Here is a 19459-nt window from a genome sequence, read left to right on the forward strand (position 1 = left end):
TCCTTTTCTTTCTTTTGTTTTTCCCCCCATAATATTCAAGATATCCGGTTTTCAACAAAAAATTATGAAGCATGCAAAGAAACAAGAAAGTATGGCCCATTCATGGGGGAAAAAAGAATATCAATAAAGAGATATAAATGATAAAACAAACCAAACAGAAATTCTGGAGTTGAAAAGTACAATAACTGAAATGAAAAATTCACTAGAAGGTTTCAAAAGCTGATTTGAGCAGACAGAGGAAAGATCAGTGAACTTGAAAATAGGCCAACTGAAAGTATCCAGTCTGAAGAGCAGGAAGAAAAAAAAAAAGGATGAAGAAAAATGAACAGAGCCTAAGAGATCTGTGAGACACCATCAGACATACCAACATATGCATAATGTGAGTCCCAAGAAGGAGAGGAGAGAGAGAAAGGGGCAGGAAAAATATTTGAAGAATTAATGGCTAACCCCCACCCCCACACCAATTTGATAAAAGACATGAATATATACACCCAAGAAGCTCAATGGACTTCCAGTAGGAAAAACTCAAAGGGATCCACATTGAGACATATAATCAAACTGCTGAAAGCGGAAAATAAAGAGAATCTTGAAAGCAGTAAGAGAGAAGTGAATCATAATGTGCAAGAGATTACCAATAAGTATTAACAACCTATTTTTAATCAGAAACCGCGGAGGCCAAAAGGCAGTGGGATGACATAACTAAAGTGCTGGGGTGAAAAAAAAATGGGGGTTCCCTGGTGGTCCAGTGGTTAGGACTCAGTGTTTCACTGCTGTGGGCCTGGGTTCAATCCCTGGTGGGGGAGCAGTGTGGCCAAATAAATAAATAAAGTGCTGGGGTGGGGGTGGAGGAAACCTGTCAACCAAGAATTCTATATCCTGCAAAACTATCCTTCAAGAATATAGAAGAAATTAAGACATTCCCAGATAAACAAAAGCTGACGGAGTTAACTGCTAGGAGACCTGCTCTATAAGAAGTGCTAAGGGAGCCCTTCAGGCTGAAATGAAAGGACATTAGACAATCTACATGCAAAATGATGATTGTGGAGCCTTACCCCACATAATATACAAAAATTAACTCAAAATGGATCGAAGACCTAAAAGTGAAAGCTAAAACTATAAAACCCTTAGAAGTATGTATATTGGGAGTGATAAAGTATATTAAGAGGTGAAAGCATAAAAGGATATATGGCCATACATACCTTTCCATTTACTATGAATATCCTATTTCCTGTGTGTGAGAAAATAAAGACAAATTATTAAAAATGTTGATTTGGAAAACTTTACCATGTTCCTTCCAAGAAACATATTCAATTGGAAGGAATAATGCTGCAAGGAACTAAGTTGGAGGAAGAAGAGTGTTATGGACTGAATTGTGCCCTCCTCCATTCATATGTTGAAACTCTAATGCTCAATGTGACTGTATTTGGAGATAAAGCCTTTAAAGAAGTAATTAAGGCTAAATGAGGTCCTAAGGGTGGAGCTCCAATTCAGTATGAGGGGTGTCTTTGCAAGAATAGAGACACCAGGAGTGCATGTGCAAAGAGAAAGGTCATGTGAGGACCCAGTGAGAAGGCAGCAGTCTGCAAGCTAAGGAGAGAGGCCTCAGGAGAAACCAAACCTGCTGGCATCTTTTTTTTTTTTTTTAAATAAATGTATTTATTTTATTTATTTATTATTTTTGGCTGCATTGGGTCTTCGTTGCTGCACGTGGGCTTTCTCTAGTTGCGGCGAGCGGGGACTACTCTTCGTTGTGGTGCGCGGGCTTCTCACTGTAGTGGATTCTCTTGTTGCAGAGCATGGGCTCTAGGCACGTGGGCTTCAGTAGTTGAGGCATGGGGGCTCAGTAGTTGTGGCTCGCGGGCTCTAGAGTGCAGGCTCAGTAGTTGTGGCGCACGGGCTTAGTTGCTCTGCAGCACGTGGGATCTTCCTGGACCAGGGCTCGAACCCGTGTCCCCTGCGTTGGCAGGCGGATTCTTAACCACTGTGCCACCAGCGAAGCCCCCTGCTAGCATCTTAATCTTGAACTTAGTCTCCAGAACCATGAGAAAGTAAATATCTCTTGTTTAAGCCAACAGCCTGTGGTATTTTGTCATGGCAGCCCTAGAAGACTAATACAAAGAGCCACTAATACTTGACAATAAATCTTTAAAGGAAAGTTTAGATCATGTAGACAGAATGGTTGCTGTTGATTACAAGAGATCATGATCATGACAAGAACAGAAAAATCACATTCAAAAATGCAATTTCCAGCACAGTCTAGGGTTATCAGAAGCTGCATAACACAAGCAAAGGGAATGTAACACCTGTACATTTTGAGTTTCTGGTCATGCTTTGTCAATACTTTCAGAAGCTAATTCACAATCATCCACTTCTGACGACTCCATTGCCAAGGAAAGCAGACTATCCACCAGCTTCTTGGATCTGACAATGGATGAACCTCGGACATTTACTGTTTCACTCATTTCTTCCGAAGCTCATTCTTCGTCACCTTCATCCACCCCTAGACACCAACAGTGACTACAGCCTCCATATCTCCCTTCTCATCTCCAAACCTCACTCAGGAAGCACTGCAATCTTCAGTAATCATGTTTAAAAACTTGCCTTGTTTATTATTGGTAAGTGTTATTTGCCTTCATTACGTGTCTTTAACATATTATTTCACTGTTCATTTACATTACAGTACACGTTTGTTACAGTTAAAAGGAAAACACGATTTGTACCTTATAGGGTTACTGCACAAATAAAGTCATTAGTGAGTTAATTAAGTGTTAAACAATTAGATAGCTGGTGTTTTAAAGGCTTTATCTTAAGCAGAAAAACCTCGTTGATTGTTTTATATATGTGTGTGTATATATATATTTTAGAGTGTTTCAAGTACTGAAGGAAATTGGTTGGGGCTTTTAGATGTGCTGGGAATATATTATTTTTTTCTACTTAAAATAATGATGCACAGACTCCCACTACCTAAAAATTCACTATCCAACATGTTTTTACGAATGGATTAAATCCTCTGAGGGATGCCTGAACTAGAATATGAGGTACTAGAAAGAATAAAGTCATATCGTTATTATATTGTTGTGAATATTACATTTCATTAAAGGACACATATGATCAACCACTAGTGATGCTAAAATTGATCACTCAATTTACAGTTAACGCTTTCCCTCTTCAGATTGGAAAGTAATCTGTGTGGTGTTACTTTGGCTCTATATGAATGTTTACAACAATCAATCATCTATTGGTTTTTTTTTTTTATTTTATTTATTTTTGGCTGTGTTGGGTCTTCGTTGCTGCGCGCGGGCTTTCTCTAGTTGTGGCGAGCAGGGGCTAGCCCTTATCGTGAGGTGTGGGCTTCTCCTTGCGGTGGCTTCTCTTGTTGCGGAGCACCAGCTCTGGGCCGCCAGCTTCAGTAGTTGTGGCTCGCGGGCTCTAGAGGGCAGGCTCAGTAGTTGTGGCGTACGGGCTTAGTTGCTCCATGGCATGTGGGATCTTCCTGGACCAGGGATCGAACCCGTGTTCCCTGCATTGGCAAGCGGATTCTTATCCACTGCGCCACCAGGGAAGTCCCTCATCTACTGGTTTTAACACCAGTTGATAACCCTTGCCTGAATCAATAATTTCATTGGAGTTTGTGAAACTATGTTTTTCTAATTATTTTGTTTCTTTCACATTGTTTACAAGAAGTCTGTGAAGGCTTCTTCATTAACTAGGACTATTTGGTTATCCTAAAATAAATTTTTACTGGAAGAGCAAAATAACGCTTAATATTTTCCCTTTAATTACCAATTTTCAAAGTAAATGTTTTAAAATTGGTAACAAAAGTAACCATTGAGACTTCTTGATTTACTCTCATTTTGAGTATCATCATAAAATAATGAATTTCACTGAATCAGTGTTAAATTCAATCATTATTCTTTTAGTTGCTAAGATTGTGACAACTTTGTTCAGCGGGGACACTTTCATATGGGCTCCTAGGTCCTTTTGACATGACATTATCTTCTAAAGCTTTCTTGCTTCTTAACATGAAAAGGTATCCCAGGTGCACTTTGAAAAATGTCTGCTTCTAGACATGGAATCAGCAATTTCTCCAAGAAGCCATGCTTAGTTAGTGGAATTACATAATTCAAAGTACACATAAAGGAGTCTTAAAGCACACATAGTCTTGTTTCTGTCCTTAGCTCAACTTCTTTTCCCGTTGTTATTGGTTTCTTGTTTATCCCAGTAGTGCTTCTTTTTGCAAATATACTTTTCTTATTTCCTCCCTACTCTTACTGTCTCTCATACAAAACAAAGCATGTTATATGTTATATATATCGTTCTGCACTTTGCTTTTTTCACTCAACAATATATGCTGGAGGACTTCCCTGGTGGCGCAGTGGTTAAGAATCTGCCTGCCAATGCAGGGGACACGGGTTCGATCCCTGGTCCAGGAAGATCCCACATGCCGCGGAGCAACTAAGCCCGTGTGTCACAACTACTAAGCCTGTGATCTAGAGGCCGCGAGCCACAACTACTGAAGCTCGCGCACCTAGGGCCCGTGCTCCGCAACGAGAAGCCACTGCAATGAGAAGCCCGCACACCACAACAAAGAGTAGCCTCCGCTCGCCGCAACTAGAGAAAGCCCCCATGCAGCAACGGAGACCCAAGGCAGCCAAAAATAAATAAAATAAATAAATTTTAAAAATATATATGCTGGAGATCTTTCTAAATCAATACAGAGAGCAATTGATTATTTTGTTTTCAAGATTCAAGTAGAAAGTTTTATTAACTTGGACTAGAACACAAACCAGAATGTTTAATATAAAATTTCTGATTAGATGTTCTTACTGTATATAACTATTTCCAAATTTATTTCTCAATCTTTTAAAAAAGTGACTATATATATATATGCAAATTATAATTAATACAATTCTCTAGAGCTCATACATGTAGTTGGCATTTTTATTCAGTCCACAACTATGCATAAATATATCTATCCATAAATAATCAATGCCATCAAAACACAAGGGCTCCCCCTCTTTTTAAACTTAACTCACAATACCATTATCACAGCTAAAATTTTTAACAATAACTCCTGATATCATCAGATGTCCAGTCAGTTGTCTCATAAAGGTCATAAAATTTAAAAAAAATCTTTTTAAAACTTCATCCAAGTAAGGTCCACGCATTATGATTGGTTAATGTCCTTTAAAATCTTTTAAACTACAGATTACCTTCCATCGCTTTTTTCCCCTTGCAATTTTCTTTTTGAAGAAAACTGGTTATTTATTCCCCAGAATTTCTTACAGTCTCAGTTTTGCTGATTGCATCACTGTGGTATGGTTTAACATGTTTCCCTGCCTTCTGCATCTTCTGTGAATTGGTAGTTATATCTTGAGGCTTGATCACATTCAAGTTCAGTATTTTTGGCCAGACTAATTAATAGGTAGTGGTGGTGTTTTCCATAAGAAGCACATAAAGTCTGTTTCTTTTTTGTGCTATTAGCAGCCACTGATGCTCAACGCCTAGATCCATTAGCTCATTAGTGGTTCATTTATTTTTTTTATTGTGGTTAAATATACATAACAAAATTTACAATTTAAGGCATGTTTTAAACCATTTTTAAGTGTACAGTTCAGTGGCACTAAGTAATTCATGTTGTTGTGCAACCATCACCACCATCCATCTGCAGAACTTTTTTCATCTTTCCACACTGAAACTCTGTACCTATTAAACAATAACTCCCCATTTCCTGCTCTCCCCAGCCCCTAGGCAACCACCATTATACTTTGTCTCTATGAACTTGACTGCTCTAAGTCCCTCATATAAGCAGAATCATACAGTATTTTTCCTTTTGTACCTGGCTTATTTCACTTAGCATAATGTCTTCAAGGTTCACCTATGTTGGAGCATGTGTCAGAATTTCTTTCCTTTTTAAGGTTGAGTAACATTCCATCGTATATAAATACCACACTTTGTTCATCCATACATCGGCCAGTGGACATGCTACAGATGTGGTACCGTTTCTTACAAGCCAAAAAACTACAAGGCAAAACAGAGCTTATATGGAAACATACATCACAGCAAAATCATTAAAGTTGTTTTAATTGCATGTAGAGTCAAGAACAAGAAGCAAGATCTCCATTCCTACACAAATTTTCAACAGATACATATTCTGAGCTCAAACTACAGTTCCAGCAATGTTTTTCAGACCTCAGTGCAAGTGCAAAGGAAATTTCTATATTTCATTTAACTGTGCAATTGTGGCACTTCCACCTAACCTTCAATTGGATGTGCTTGATCTACAATGTAATGATGTGATAAGAGGCAAGTATGAAGAGAATATAAATTACAGAATTCTATAAATGCCTTTCAAGTGATGAACGTGCTCAGTTAAAATCATATGCTCTTGGGATTGATACCAATATTTGGCAGTACTATCTGTGTGAAGACATTTTCAAAGATGAAATACATAAAATTTTATTATAGATCAGCACTAACAGATGAACATTTGCAATTGATTTTAATGATAGGAAACACTAAGTCTGAACCCCAATTAAGCAGCAGACCCGTACTACAAAAATTTGTGCTCAATTATTATAATTTGAATTTTGTCAATAAATTCAAAGGAATCATGGGAGTTTGTTTTCCTTAATTTCTATGTACCTATATAATATCCTTGATTTTGCTTCTTAGCATGCAAAGCCTAATATTTACTATCTTATCCTTTATAGAATAAGTTTGCCAACCCCTGGTCTAGAAGAACCCTGGTCAATACATGCATCTGCCCTTGATCCACTCCCAAGTTCTATTCCTGTTTCCCACTCATTAAATGGCCTCCAATTCAACTGCTCAAGCCAAAACTCTAGAAGTCACACCTGATTTTTTACTTTCCCACAATCTCTATATTAATCTGTTAAAACGTTGTCAGCCCTACCTCAAAATATAATAACAGCTTTAATCCATCTCCTTCTCTCCATATCTGCTGCATGTACTCACCTCTTGTCTGCACTAATGAAATAGTCTAATTTGTTTCCCTGCTCCCACTCTTGGCACCGCCCCCCTTTTTTTTTCTTCCAAGAATCTTGCCCTTTAATGATCCAATATTCGCTCTATAGCTATAGGAATCTCTTTAAAATGTGAAAAGATCATTACTCCCCTACTTTAAACTCTTTATCGCCTTCTCATTGCAGTTAGAATAAAATCCGCATTCCTCATCACGATGTGCAAGGCTCTATATAGCCCAGCCCACCTCTTCAATCACATCTGCAATGAACTGAATGCTTATGTCCCTCAAAATTATGTTAAAATCCTAATCCCCGATGTGATGTTACTGGGAGGTGGGGCTTTGGGGTGATTAGGTCAGGAAGGTGAAGACCTCATGAATGGGATTAGTGCCCTTATAAAGAGACTCCAGAGAGCTCCCTTTCTCTTTGCACTATGTGAAGATACAGCAAGATGACTGTCTATGAGCCAGGCAGCAGGTCTTCATGACACTGAATCTTCTGGTGCTTGATCTTGGACTTCCCAGCCTCCAGAACTGTGAGAAATAAACTTCCATTGTTTATAAGCCACCCGGTCTGTGGTATTCTGTTACAGATGCTGGAATGGACTAAGACAACATCTCATTCCTCTCCAGGTCCACTGGTCTCATCAAATATACCTCCCTTTCTCTTCCTTGGCCTTTACATCTGCTGAACACTTTACTAGAACCACTTTCCTTGCCCTGTTTTGCATGTCTGGGTCTTTCTTTTCCTTTGGATACTAGATAAATGTGTACAGTATGCCTTCCTTTTCTGTTACTCTCCACCTTATTGCCTGTTTTATTTCCTTTCCTTTTTGATATATCTATGAAATACCTACATAGCTGGTTTAAACATCTGTCTCTTAAAGTGACAATCCAGGGCCCAATCCCCTGTGATACCTTCTGCTTTTTTCATCAGTGCCTGGTACACAGCAGACACTTATTGCTGAAGGAAGGCAGGAAAGAGGGAAGAAATCTAAGTGGGTCTGGGGGTCACGGAAAACTGGAGATAAAAAACTAAGGGTCATCAGTATCTAAATGCTTTAACTCAGGGGACTTCCCTGGTGGTGCAGTGGTTAAGAATCCGCCTGCCAATGCAGGGGACACAGGTTCAAGCCCTGGTCCGGGAAGATCCCACATGCCGCAGAGCAACTAAGCCTGTGCGCCACAACTACTGAGCCTGCGCTCTAGAGCCCACGAGCCACAACTACTGAGCCCATGTGCCACAACTACTGCAGCCCGCATGCCTGGAGCCTGTGCTCTGCAACAAAGAGAAGCCACCGCAGTGAGAAGCCTGCGCACCGCAACGAAGAGTAGCCCCCGCTCACCGCAACTAGAGAAAGCCTGTGCACAGCAACGAAGACCCAACACAGCCGTAAGTAAGTAAGTAAGTAAGTAAATAAATAAATAAATAAATGCTTTAACTCAGAAGAGTGGATAAAAATCACCCAGGAGTGTATCAAGTTAGAAGATGGGGGAAAGGGCCCTGAAAAACTCTAGCATTTATGAGAAAGGTAATAATTAAAACAATAACATCTAATCCTTAACTGAGTGCTGTATGCTTCACTTCCCTTTTAGTTGAAAATATTTTCCCTTTATGTATGTGACCCTTCCCTGAGAGAACCGATCCCTGTAAAGGTGTGGGGAACTACTGTTCTCACTCATAATAACAGTTGACATTTATCGAGTTTACTGAGTGCAAGGCACTGTTCTAAGCATTTTACATGTATTAATTCTCACAACCCTATGAACATAATAAATGCTAATGAGAAACTACAGAGACAGAGAGTGAAGATATAGCACAGAAAGGATAATTAAAAGAGCAAAGGCTCTGGGAAGGGGTCTAGCCTTGGACAGTAGAAGGGACATCTCTTCCACTATAAGGAGGAAAGGACAGAAGCAGAGAGGTGCACGTTTAAGTTTGTTTAAACCAAAATCTTTCATCATGGAACTCAATCTCCCTATAATCCTATAACTTGGAAAGAAAACCCAAACTTCTAACATGGTGTCTTAATTGGCTTTACAGAAGTAGTAAAGTGCTATGGGGATTAAGGAGAGGGAGGAAGCAAGTCTGCCCTAAGTTTGGACACCTATTCAGTGCCAGGTATATCTGAGGCTTTACGGATCCCAAGATGGGCAACATATGGAGACTGTAGGGGTGGGCCTCTGTTCTTGTGAGCTGGCCAGCACCCATTCCCCACTCTTCTGTCCCAGAACTTCAATTTCCCTTGAGGATTCCAGGATTTGTTGCCTCAATGGAACATATGATCAAGGTGCTCTGGTCAGAGGATGGCCCTGAGGCCCAGAGTTCTCTCCTGGGAAATTTTATCTTGAGATGAGTGACAGAAGAAATAAGATTGACTGGGTCATCATCGCAAAACACATGACCAGAAAAATTCCCCAGTTCCTGCTCCCTGAACCCCTGGAGCTGACCCAGGTCTTGTCCTTCCAAAGGCTGGTCTTTTAGCCCTTCCTTCCATTCCAGGAGCCACCCCACATCCTTCAGATTCCTGTGTTGATAAGGTTAGTCAGAGCCAGTTTCCATTGCTTGCAACCCAAGGATCCTGGCCAACAGATATAGTCAGCTACAGAACGTGTGCCAAAAGAATGACAGGTGGGTGGGATGGTAGTAGATCCAAGGTTGGCAGCCTCCATCCCTGACCCCTTATCCAATGTGGTCACAGTCCTTACAGTGGGGATGGTATCATGGCAAGGCTCTTTAGAAAGGCTGACAGATCCCAGCTACAACTCACCTTCTCAGCCATAAAGTCATATTTCTTAGCCCCTTTAGGTTCCATACCTATTAACTTTTGAGGAACGTGCTTTGGCAAAGGCTGTCACTCCTGGCTCTATAGTTGTGACTTCAACTCATGTTCACCATTTCCACATCAATTCAGCCACCCACACCCACTGCCACACTCTGGCAATGGAGTTCTTTGTGAAACCTCTGGTGACCCATCATAGGTCTTTACTCAGCTTCCTTTGTGCCACTACAGTAGCTTGTACTGTCTCCCATCATGGACTTACCATACCACATTGTCATTATGTCTAGCTTTGGTAGTAGCTGTGAACTCTCTGAGGGTAGAGTATAAGTCAGGGTCTAGTACAGTGCTTTGCAATAAATGTAGAACAAACCAAACAATAAACATTAATACATGAAGTCAGGGAATATTATAGGTAAAGATCATGTGAACAACCCCTTAAAAAAAAGAAGACAGAGAACCAGTTAGGAGGTACATACCACCCACCCCACCAAAAAAAAATTTTTAAATAAAAAATAAAATAAACAAAACAGTTCGGACTCTGAAAAATAAGGCAACTTACCAGAAGTTATTCAGGGGCAGGTCAGGGCTGAGAATCTGGCCCACTGACATCCAGGACAGTGTTCTCTGCAGCAGTGTGAGACTATCTGATTCTTCCCCCATCAACATAACCCAGCCGCATAAGGAATATGTCCAAGTCTTTGCAACTCTGTTCTCACATCGTCTCTCCCATATAAATGACTCAATTCAGTCCACTGTCAGCTTAGCTTTCACGGCAAAGTTTATTTGAAGAAATTAAGAAACTTATGACAATCTCCCCACTCCAACATCTATCCTTCTATGTGTCGACCAAGGGGCTGTCAAGTGTGGGTAGGGATGGAAAGGGAGGGGGTGAGGTCCCACTGTGCAGTTATTTCTCTAGTTTTCAGCATGTGCCGTCTCAGCCCTGAGTCCCTCTGACCATAGCCACTTCTTCAGAGCGGTGGTGCTACCCTGAGCGTATTTTAGGTCAGTGGCCATCTCCTGAGTTCACTGGTCACATTCCAGTCAGTGTGATCAATATGGATGATCAGTGGTGGTCAAAGGTAGACAATAGAGACTTCCCGGGCAGTCCAGTGGTTAAGACTCCGCGCTTCCACTGCAGGGGGCGTAGGTTAGACCCCTGGTCCGGGAACTAAGATCCTCTATTAAAGAGGGGTCTAAGTGACACATGGAATGCTCAATCTGTTAAAGTGCTCAACTACAACATACAAAAAAAAAGGTGTTGCAAAATTACCTACTAGTGAGAAAGCAATTTATAATCTGAAGGGATTCTGGAAAATTTTAACAAAAGTATATAAGAAGACCTCTACTCACATAATTTCAGCAATGATGAGGGAGAGTAAAGCTTAGAGCTTAGTCTCCAGATTACTAGAACTCTGAATCAAACATATCTCTAGATGGAGACCAGCTCCCTTAACTACTCACAGAGACTGAATGAAATATTTATCATAATTTTTCTTGCTAACTCCTCTCTCATCAAATAAACTTCTAATCTGAATTCCAGTTTCCTGTATGAAAAGAATATCTATTATGGGCAACTGATCGATTTATATATGGCCTGTAAACCACTTTCCTGTAGGGTAGTTAGCCAAAACCTGGAGTGAGATGAGAAATCAGAGTTTCCAAATCGGTCAGGTTGAAGCCCACACCCAAAAACAAGAGGTCCATTAATATAGCTATCCTCCTGGCATAATTAACAAGATACAGGATTCGGGTGCCATGGTAGTGAGGGGTAAGTATCCAACAGCAGCAGTGGCTCCCTTGTCCTGGAAGTTAGTGTATGGCCTCAGTAGTCACTTGTAAGTCCAGTGAGCAGTGGCCCAGCCCTGGCCCTTGCACAGGTCCCGGTGGCGAAGGAAACAGGCATGGACTCGGAACCGGCGGCCACAGTGAGGACAGGCATGCAGGGCTCCAGCGTGGGTCTTCATATGCTCTGTTAGATGGTGCTTCAGCTTGAAGCGCTTGTTGCAGATGCCACAGCCAAAGGGCCGAAGGCTGAAAGTCAGCATGATGTGCCGGTCACGCTTTGGCTTCACTGCAAACCGCTTCCCACACAAACAACCAAAGCGTTTTCCATCTGCAGGGGGTGCCCCGCCTAGCTTCACAGGCCCATGCACAGCTTGCCCTGCTCCCCCAGGTCCCCCACCCCCTGACAGGATTTCATTCCCATGAAGATCCACTGGTTTCCAGGATGGGCCACCTCCTCCAGATGTTGGCCCTGCTCCTGAGGGCAGCAAGAACCCTAGCTCTCCATTCTCTTCAGTGTCCCCTCCTAGAAACACTTTGGTCTCCTCCTTTGTTCCTCCAGACTGAGTTCCGCCTCCTGGTATCTCCTCCTTGGGCTCAAAGGGTTCCTGCTTAATGTAGAAGATTTTGGGAGGCAGTGCAGTATGAGGGGCAGGAGGCTCAGGTGGAGCACTCTCGCCCTCTGGAAGCCTGCAAGGAGTAGTGGATGTGGGCAGGGTGTGGGATGCAGGAGGGCGGGGAAAACCCCCTGACCCTCTCTGAGGCTGAGGCGTCTGAGGGGGTGCTGTTGACCCCTGGTCCTCCTCATCTTCTTCTTCCTCCTCCTCCTCCTCCTCCTCTTCTTCAACTTGAAGCTGTAACATATCTCCCAGTTCACTCCCCTCCCCTCCAACGGGGCTCTGGGTAGAAGCAGAAGACTGCGCCACAGTCTGGAAAGGGGAAGAGCGGATGCACCAGCCTCCTGGAGAGGATGTGGTGGAAAGAAGTGTGTGGAAAGGGGTCGCTCCCCGAGTTGAAATCCCACCACCTGAGTTTTCTAGTTCTCTAAGGATCTCTGAGCACTGATCTACCACTTGCCACATCTGGAGACCACTGGCCACAAGGAGGTGGGCAGGGAGAGCATCCAGTGGCAGACGGAGGTGTCCGGAATAAATGAGCTGGAGCAGCCCCTCGAAGGCGTCGGCTTCGATGACGCTGGGCAGGGTGAGACGTGGTGCATCCCCCAGAAGAAGTTTGTCGTGGAAGTAAGGAGAGGCGGCAGCCAACACCGCTTTGTGGGCCCTAAGTTCGCGGCCCTGCACCAGGAGGGACACGTCACAGAACTTTCCCTCCAGCCTGTGGCGGTTCAGTGCCTCCAGGAGTAACGAGCTATGCTGAGGGAACTCGATCTGGATCGTCCGTGGGGCTGGGTTGCAGGCCGGGGAGGGGGCTACGGGAGGCAAAGGCGTCGAGGTATCCATGGCCTCCTGGGGAAGAGAGAAACCCCAGAGGGGTCGAGTACAGGAGGTGAGGGGCGGGGTAGATCCCGCGCGAGAAGAGGGTTGTGAAGGAAAGGGACGGGGTCACAGAAGCTCTGGATAAGGGGAACCGTGTCTCCTCAAACGCCCGCCTCCCCTGCCCCCCAACGTGTGGAAACTTTTCAGTCGGCGGCGGTTCGGGCAGATCAGTCCCACGCACTCCCCCGCCGAGAAAACGAAAACAAACCACAACAAAACACCAACCGAGGCTTGAACTTCCAGGGCCTGTGGAGATGAGGAGGTCCTTCAGCTGCGAGCCGGACCTCGTCGGCCGGGTCGGCTTCTCCCCGCCGCTCCGCTCCCACTCACGTGCCCGCAGAGCCCGGCTCCAGGGGAGGCGCGGCCACCCGGAGACCGCCAGCGCCTGCCGCCCGGCTCTTCCCGCCGCCACGCCCCCGAGAGTACACACGCGGCCCGGCGTCCAAGGCGCCTCTGCAGCAACCGTACCGCCCCGGCCGGAAGCCGCCGCCTCCCCGCCGGACGCGGACGCCGGGGCGCTGGGCGGTGCCAGGGAGGCAGCCAATCGGGGGACGCCGGCCTACAAGCCTCATGTTGATTGGTTGCGCGGGTGAGAAGGCGGTGCTGGCGAGAAGCCTCTGGCTCCAGCGGGGCTGCAGAAGGGGTGGGAGTGCCCTCCGGTGATTAAACAGCCCCCGCCTCTGGTAGGTGCTGAGAGGGCGAGATTAAGCGGGCACTTACTGTATGGGCTACGTATTGACCGCATCACCTTGTATCCCTCGGGCTCCGCCACCAGCGAGGTAGGTGTTTCCATCCCGTTTCCTCGGGGGAAACCGAGGCTGGCAAGTGGTGGCCCTGGGGCTGGACCCCACATCAATGAGGCACCATGTTCTTTCCTCCATTCCGCACGGGAGCATTTTAACTAATTTTTATTTTTCCTCTAACTAGCAATTAAATAAACTTCATTTCTAGGTAATTTTTTTTTTTTTTTTAGATATTTGAAATACAACTTTATTCTGATTCTAAACGAAAAGGAATGGGAATGACAGTAACAAACAAGATTCCATCACTGAATATTGTGCTGTGACTGTAGCAGTCTTATATTTGAAACTCAAGGAGGAAACAACTTGTGTTCCAAAACACAAATATGCAGGTCCAAAAAAATGAAGGTTTTTTTTTTTTTTTAACTGCCACATTCACTCCGAAGCCCATTCATCTCCTTCAGCATCCCAAAGATTAAGCACATGTTCTGCTTAGCTATATAATAAAGTGGCAAACACCCTGCACCACCGACATCACAGGACAGTTGCCTATAAAACTAGACTTCTGACTGTAGGCTCCAGCTTCACTTTCTCACAGGTCATCATGTTCATCCGGGAGGGCAGTTGTCTGAGCAGCCTCTAGATCGTGCTCGTACTGTGCTGCCAACGCTGGGTCCATGACCACCTCTGGTGGGGCGAGAGCAGGAATGGCGACGAACTCCAAGTTAGGGTCTCCGATCAGTTTTCTAGCAAGCCAGAGGAAGGGCTTTTCAAAGTTGTAGTTACTTTTGGCAGAAATGTCATAGTACTGAAGATTCTTCTTTCGGTGGAAGACAGTTGACTTTGCCTTAACCTTTCTGTCCTTAATATCCACTTTGTTGCCACACAACACGATGGGTATGTTCTCACACACTCATACCAGATCTCTATGCCAGTTACGCACGATCTTGTAACTCTCGATATTACATCAAACATTATAATGGCACAGAGCTTGGATATAATAGCCATCTCTCAGTCCACCAAGTTTCTCCTGACCAGCTGTATCCCATACATTGAACTTAATAGGTCCTCTGTTGGTATGGAACACAAGGGAATAGACCTCAACACCCAAGGTAGCTACATGCTTCTCAATTTCACCAGATGATGTTTCACAAATGTAGTTTTACCAGTTAGGTAATTATTTTTAAGGTACACGTAGATGTATACTTGGAATCTTTTATCAGAGAATGCTGCTGTTCCTTTTTTTTTTTAATGTTTTATTTATTTAATGCTGCTGTTCCTTGATCTCTTTACTCCTTCGGGTTAAGTAGTGCAGTGGTGAGGGGAGAGACAGACGGAGGAAATTTGGCCAGTGCAAAACCCCTACTCTAAAACAATAAATCTCCTCGCTGGTCGGGACAGCGATATTCTAGGGTGAAGACTACGGCACCACACAAGGATATACAGTTCCTCCTAGGCTGTCAGCTTCCTCTCAAAAAGCAGCTCGTCACCCTGCTGGTCCTCCTGGAGGTCCCAGCCTAGGAAAGTCAGCACAGCGATAAAAGAACAATCTCCGTTTATTAAACATGATTTTTCTGTTTCACCACACACTCCAGAAAAAAAGGAAATGGGGCTGGGAGTGGAGAAAAAGGGACAGTGGCTGGGGATAGAGTAGGCTGGGAGTGGGGTAGGGTGGGGAGGGAGAACGCTGAAAACAAAATAAAATAGGTAGGAAGAACATCTCCCTACCCTTAAGGTGGTGGCCGGGGGAGGGAAACATGGGGGGGAGGGGGCCAGGAAGCTCTGTACAGAGGGGTCGCCCCCAGCCCCCACACACACACCCCGGATATGTACAGTACAAACCCCAGATAATTACAACAGCCAAAGAAGAGAAGAGGAAAGGGAGTCCAGGGGTAGGGTCTGAGGTTGGGAAAGCAAGGAAAGGGCACAGGGATAAAATTTCACATATTTACAACTTTTATATAAGTATAAATTTGGCCCCGGCTGGGTGTATGTGTATAGTGGGATGGGACTGAAGGGGAACTGTCCATACAAAAGAAAGAAGGGTGGAGTCTGGGAAGAGTCTCAATACCAAACGCAAGAAGGGATGAGGGGGCAAGGCTGGGTAGGGGACAGCAGTCAGGGAAGAGGGGGTGCCAAGGAGGGGCTTCTCCCCTCCTGTGACCTACCCACACCAAACCCCATCCATCCTACCTCCCCTATCCCGCCAGAGAGCTATGTACAGAGAAACACCGAAAAATTGTGGACCTGGCGGGAGGGAGGAAGGTGGAGGGAGATTGGGGAGGGGGGGGAGGATGAGAGGGAAGCCCAGCCCTGTCCTACCTCCCCCGGGGGACAGAGTCATGGAAGGGGGCCCCCAACACCCCTCCTCCAACACAGGTCCCCCCACCCTGGGGGAGAGAGACATGGCTTTTCCTAGAGTAAGTTCCCCCCTCCCCTTGGGAGTAGAGACCAAGAAAAGAGAGGGGAGGGGCAGCGGGGCTGTGTGTGTCAGGGTAGGGCAGATCAACTAGTCTGTCCTCCCCAACATACACCCGCTCCTAAACCCTAACCCCTCCCCCAAACCTCAATTCCGCCCCACCCAACACACTGGGGGAGGGGGGGGCACAAGCCCCCTCACCCCGCTCTGGGACCAGCCAAGAGCAGATCAGGTATGGGAAGAAGGGGAGACAACTCCCATTCCCCCCTTGCCGCCCCCTCCCTGCCCCGGTGGCCCCTCCACCCCATCTGGGTTCTGGGTGGGGAGGGAGTAAATTTAAGAGTGGTAGGAGGAGAAGGAGTTTGTGCGTGCTGAGCCCCCCCAGACGCTCCTGAGAAATCAAGGGGTAATAGGGCCCCCTCACCTGGGGTCCCCTCCCCATAACAAGGGGGACAGGGGAGGCCAAAATGGGGCGGTGGAGGGGAGTTAGATTGTCAGCTCTGGTTACTGCTAAAAAATCACCCTGAAGTTGAAAGTTTGGAGGTGCCGCACCCCCACGGTGGGGTGAGGGTCTGTCCCCCAGTGCTCAGGGGAACGATGAGGCAGAGGATGGGGATAGCACCCCGGAGTGAAGGGGTCTGTGTGGGGTAGGTGGTGTCCTCGGGCAAGGGTTCCTGGGGGTCACAGGGGGAAGCACCCCAACAGGAAGGAAAAGGGAGCAACTGAGGGTCCCTGCTCTCCCTCCTGGAAATGGTGCAGTGGGGGTGGGGGACTGGTGCCCCCCAAGGGAGGCATTCAGGGAGGCAATCCCGCTGTCCCTCGGCGACGTCCAGTCCTGGTGGTTGGTGCCGTTCCAAGGTGGGGTGCACAGGGAGGGAGAAGGAGGTCTGTGATGCAGGGTGGGCTAGTGGTCTGCGGTGTTTCGGAACTCGCCGTTCTCGGTGATCTGCAGCCGGGGTGGGGGAGGTGGGGCTGGGGGGGCCAGGCCGTTCCAAGGTGGGGCCAGCGTCACACGCGGGTTTGTTGGACCCAAGGGGGGAAGCTGCCTCTCCTGCAAGACACCAAAGAGGAGAGCGCGGACTTATTGAGACGCTTCGCGGGGGCCTGGGTGCCAGCCCCCTAAGCAGTGGCCTCCCCCAGAGCTGGCCCACTCCACAAACCACGTCCCACCCCCTTCCCCCAGGACACCCCCACCCGCATCCTCCTCCTTTGTTTCTCACCTGTAGGAGAAGTTACATCTTCTGGGATCAGGGAGAAGAGAATCTCACCCCTGACTCCTAACAGGGGGCTTCAACCCAGGGAGTCACATCAGGAACCCAGTTCAAAAGAAGTAAGTTTCCTATCTCACCCCCAACCTAACCCTTGCATCTTCCCCTTCCCAGTGCCCCCCTCCCAGGCCACCCCCAATCAGAGGTGGGAACTTTGTGTAGAGGGAACAAGGGGAAGCAGTACAGCAAAACCTCATTAATCCAAACTCCCATGGATTGGGGATTTTTTTCATAATTTGAACAAAAACTGGGCTTGAGTTTTCCTTTATCTGTGAAGAAAGGGTGTGCTAAGCAAAATTAATAGTGGGAACATGTCTGTGGGAGGGAATATTTAACCTATACCAGAAAACAGACTTTTCAATCCTATCTACTCATTAACACATGCTCCCTGAGGGCCTCGAGTGGGAAAGCCTCGTTCATTGAGTTCTACTTACTGTATATAGTATGAAGACATGCATTTCATTAAATAGACACTGTCATTCAGTTTTGTCACTTATTCAGAGTGGCCAGCTTCTCAAATATAACATTCCAAATTAGAGAGGTTTAACTGTACTGGGGGGAAAGGAAGGGGATTCAGGGAAGTGATGTGGGAAGGAGAAAACACTGTGGGAGGGGCCGCCTCTCGCTCACAATAACGGCAGGAAGGAAAGGACTAGGAGCTTCTGCAGAGACGCAGCATGCCCCAAGCTCTGCATCCCCAGGAAACAGAAGGGCTTCATTCCTTTCCACCCCCACGCTCCTTTCATTCCCTCACCCTGGGCTTCCAGTTAGAGGGTGAGGGGTACCAAACCCTACTCCCACCCCTGGTCCTATTCTACCCCTTCCTACCCCTCCTGGACCAACTCCTGGCTCCTCCCCTCAGCTCTGGCTTCTGTTCCTCTGCTGGGAGAGAAGAAAGCCATGTGTTCTACACTTTGGGTTGCTTGCTTAGGCTTTTAAAAATACAGGTACATAATTAATTTTTATGTTAATGGCTGAGTTGCAGAGGGACCAATACTTGAAAGGGGTTTAGAGAAAGTGTCCAAATTATTTCCTGGACCATAGGGCATTGAATCCTGGCAACCTAGCTGTGTCTGACAGAATCTCTAAAAGATATAAAAACTCCAAGCAGAGGCTCCCAGGTCACCTCTCCTCATCTCTCAGAAGGTCACCCAAACCCAAGATTTAAGCAAAGCCACCCTCTTAGCTTGCCTCTCCCACACTTTGCACAGCCAGTGAGAGAGGAAATCCTGTCTGGTAGGGTATCCTGAGTGTGGCAGGAGAGCAGGGGAAGGAAACCTCAGATTCCCTTCCCTCTGCTTGTCTGCTGGCAACGGCACACAGGCATGCCCCCAACAACCCCATGGACCCAAATTTAGAAAGGAGATAAATTAGGGTGCCATTATTCATTTTACAAAAGAATTCACCACAGGAGTCCTTTAAATGGTGAGGTCCCCTGGTGCCTTGCAGCATCTGTTTTTTAACTCACCAACTACTTTGACAGAGAGGCCGGGCAGGCAGAGAGTTAAAATTACAGTGTGAGGAGACACTGCCCACTGCAGATCAATCCCGCAGAAAATAAAGCATCTCAGAAGTGATGTCAGTGGCTGACTGGTTCCCATTTACTGGCCTTTCAGGTAGGATTCTGTGTCCGGCAAGGCCACTGGGTGGCGGGAGAGGGGGAGTGAGTGGCATTAGCAGCCCAGGGCTGTGAGCACCGACGAGAGGTTATTTAATCTGCTGGTTCTGGCATCTCTGCCTTGAATCAACATGGCTACAAAGCCCACGATCTTACTTAGGAGGACACCTCCCCCCACTTCCAACTCCCAATGCCACATGCACCAGTCCACATCCTAACATCTGTCAAGGTTCCTTCTCGCTCCTTCTCCTTGCTCCACTCACCCTTACTGTCCTGACATGTGAACAGCATCCTTTCCCGGCACCCCAAAGTCTCCCTTAATTAATTACCCACTCTTAATTCCCACCCAGTGGGGCTGAATAGGA

The 19459-nt window shown here is 46.0% G+C and overlaps 2 protein-coding genes and 1 pseudogene across 8 annotated transcripts in view; all 3 read right to left on the bottom strand.

Annotated features, from left to right (window-relative positions):
- Positions 1-5999: 5999 nt before the first annotated feature.
- ZBTB9 (zinc finger and BTB domain containing 9) lies at positions 6000-13531 on the bottom strand. 4 transcript variants are annotated; one of them, XM_036870724.1, is made up of 3 exons: positions 13275-13531; positions 10328-13019; positions 6000-6021 (listed from the first exon to the last, which is right to left on the bottom strand). In XM_036870724.1, the coding sequence occupies exon 2, from the start codon at positions 13011-13013 to the stop codon at positions 11601-11603; it is 1413 nt and encodes a 470-aa protein (XP_036726619.1). In that variant the 5' UTR covers positions 13014-13019; positions 13275-13531; the 3' UTR covers positions 6000-6021; positions 10328-11600. The 4 variants fall into 4 exon arrangements, with proteins under 4 accessions (XP_036726619.1, XP_036726616.1, XP_036726620.1 ...); XM_036870721.1 differs by lacking the exon at positions 6000-6021 and adding an exon at positions 7149-7519; XM_036870725.1 differs by lacking the exon at positions 6000-6021 and adding an exon at positions 7149-7519 and having other exon boundaries at positions 13258-13531.
- Positions 13532-14381: 850 nt separating this feature from the next.
- On the bottom strand, positions 14382-14859 carry LOC118904071 (annotated as a pseudogene).
- An 863-nt stretch (positions 14860-15722) lies between these two features.
- SYNGAP1 (synaptic Ras GTPase activating protein 1) overlaps positions 15723-19459 on the bottom strand; it is a 31080-nt gene continuing 27343 nt past the window's right edge. Inside the window, exon 19 of one of the 4 annotated variants that reach the window (XM_036869773.1) lies at positions 15723-17259. In XM_036869773.1, the coding sequence (XP_036725668.1) occupies positions 17113-17259 (147 nt within the window). In that variant the 3' untranslated portion in view covers positions 15723-17112. The remainder of the gene's footprint in view (positions 17260-19459) is intronic. The other 3 variants (XM_036869774.1, XM_036869775.1, XR_005021927.1) reach the window with 3 other exon arrangements.

Source organism: Balaenoptera musculus, chromosome 11 (genome assembly GCF_009873245.2).
Source record: "Balaenoptera musculus isolate JJ_BM4_2016_0621 chromosome 11, mBalMus1.pri.v3, whole genome shotgun sequence".
Classification (NCBI taxonomy): Eukaryota; Metazoa; Chordata; class Mammalia; order Artiodactyla; family Balaenopteridae; genus Balaenoptera; species Balaenoptera musculus.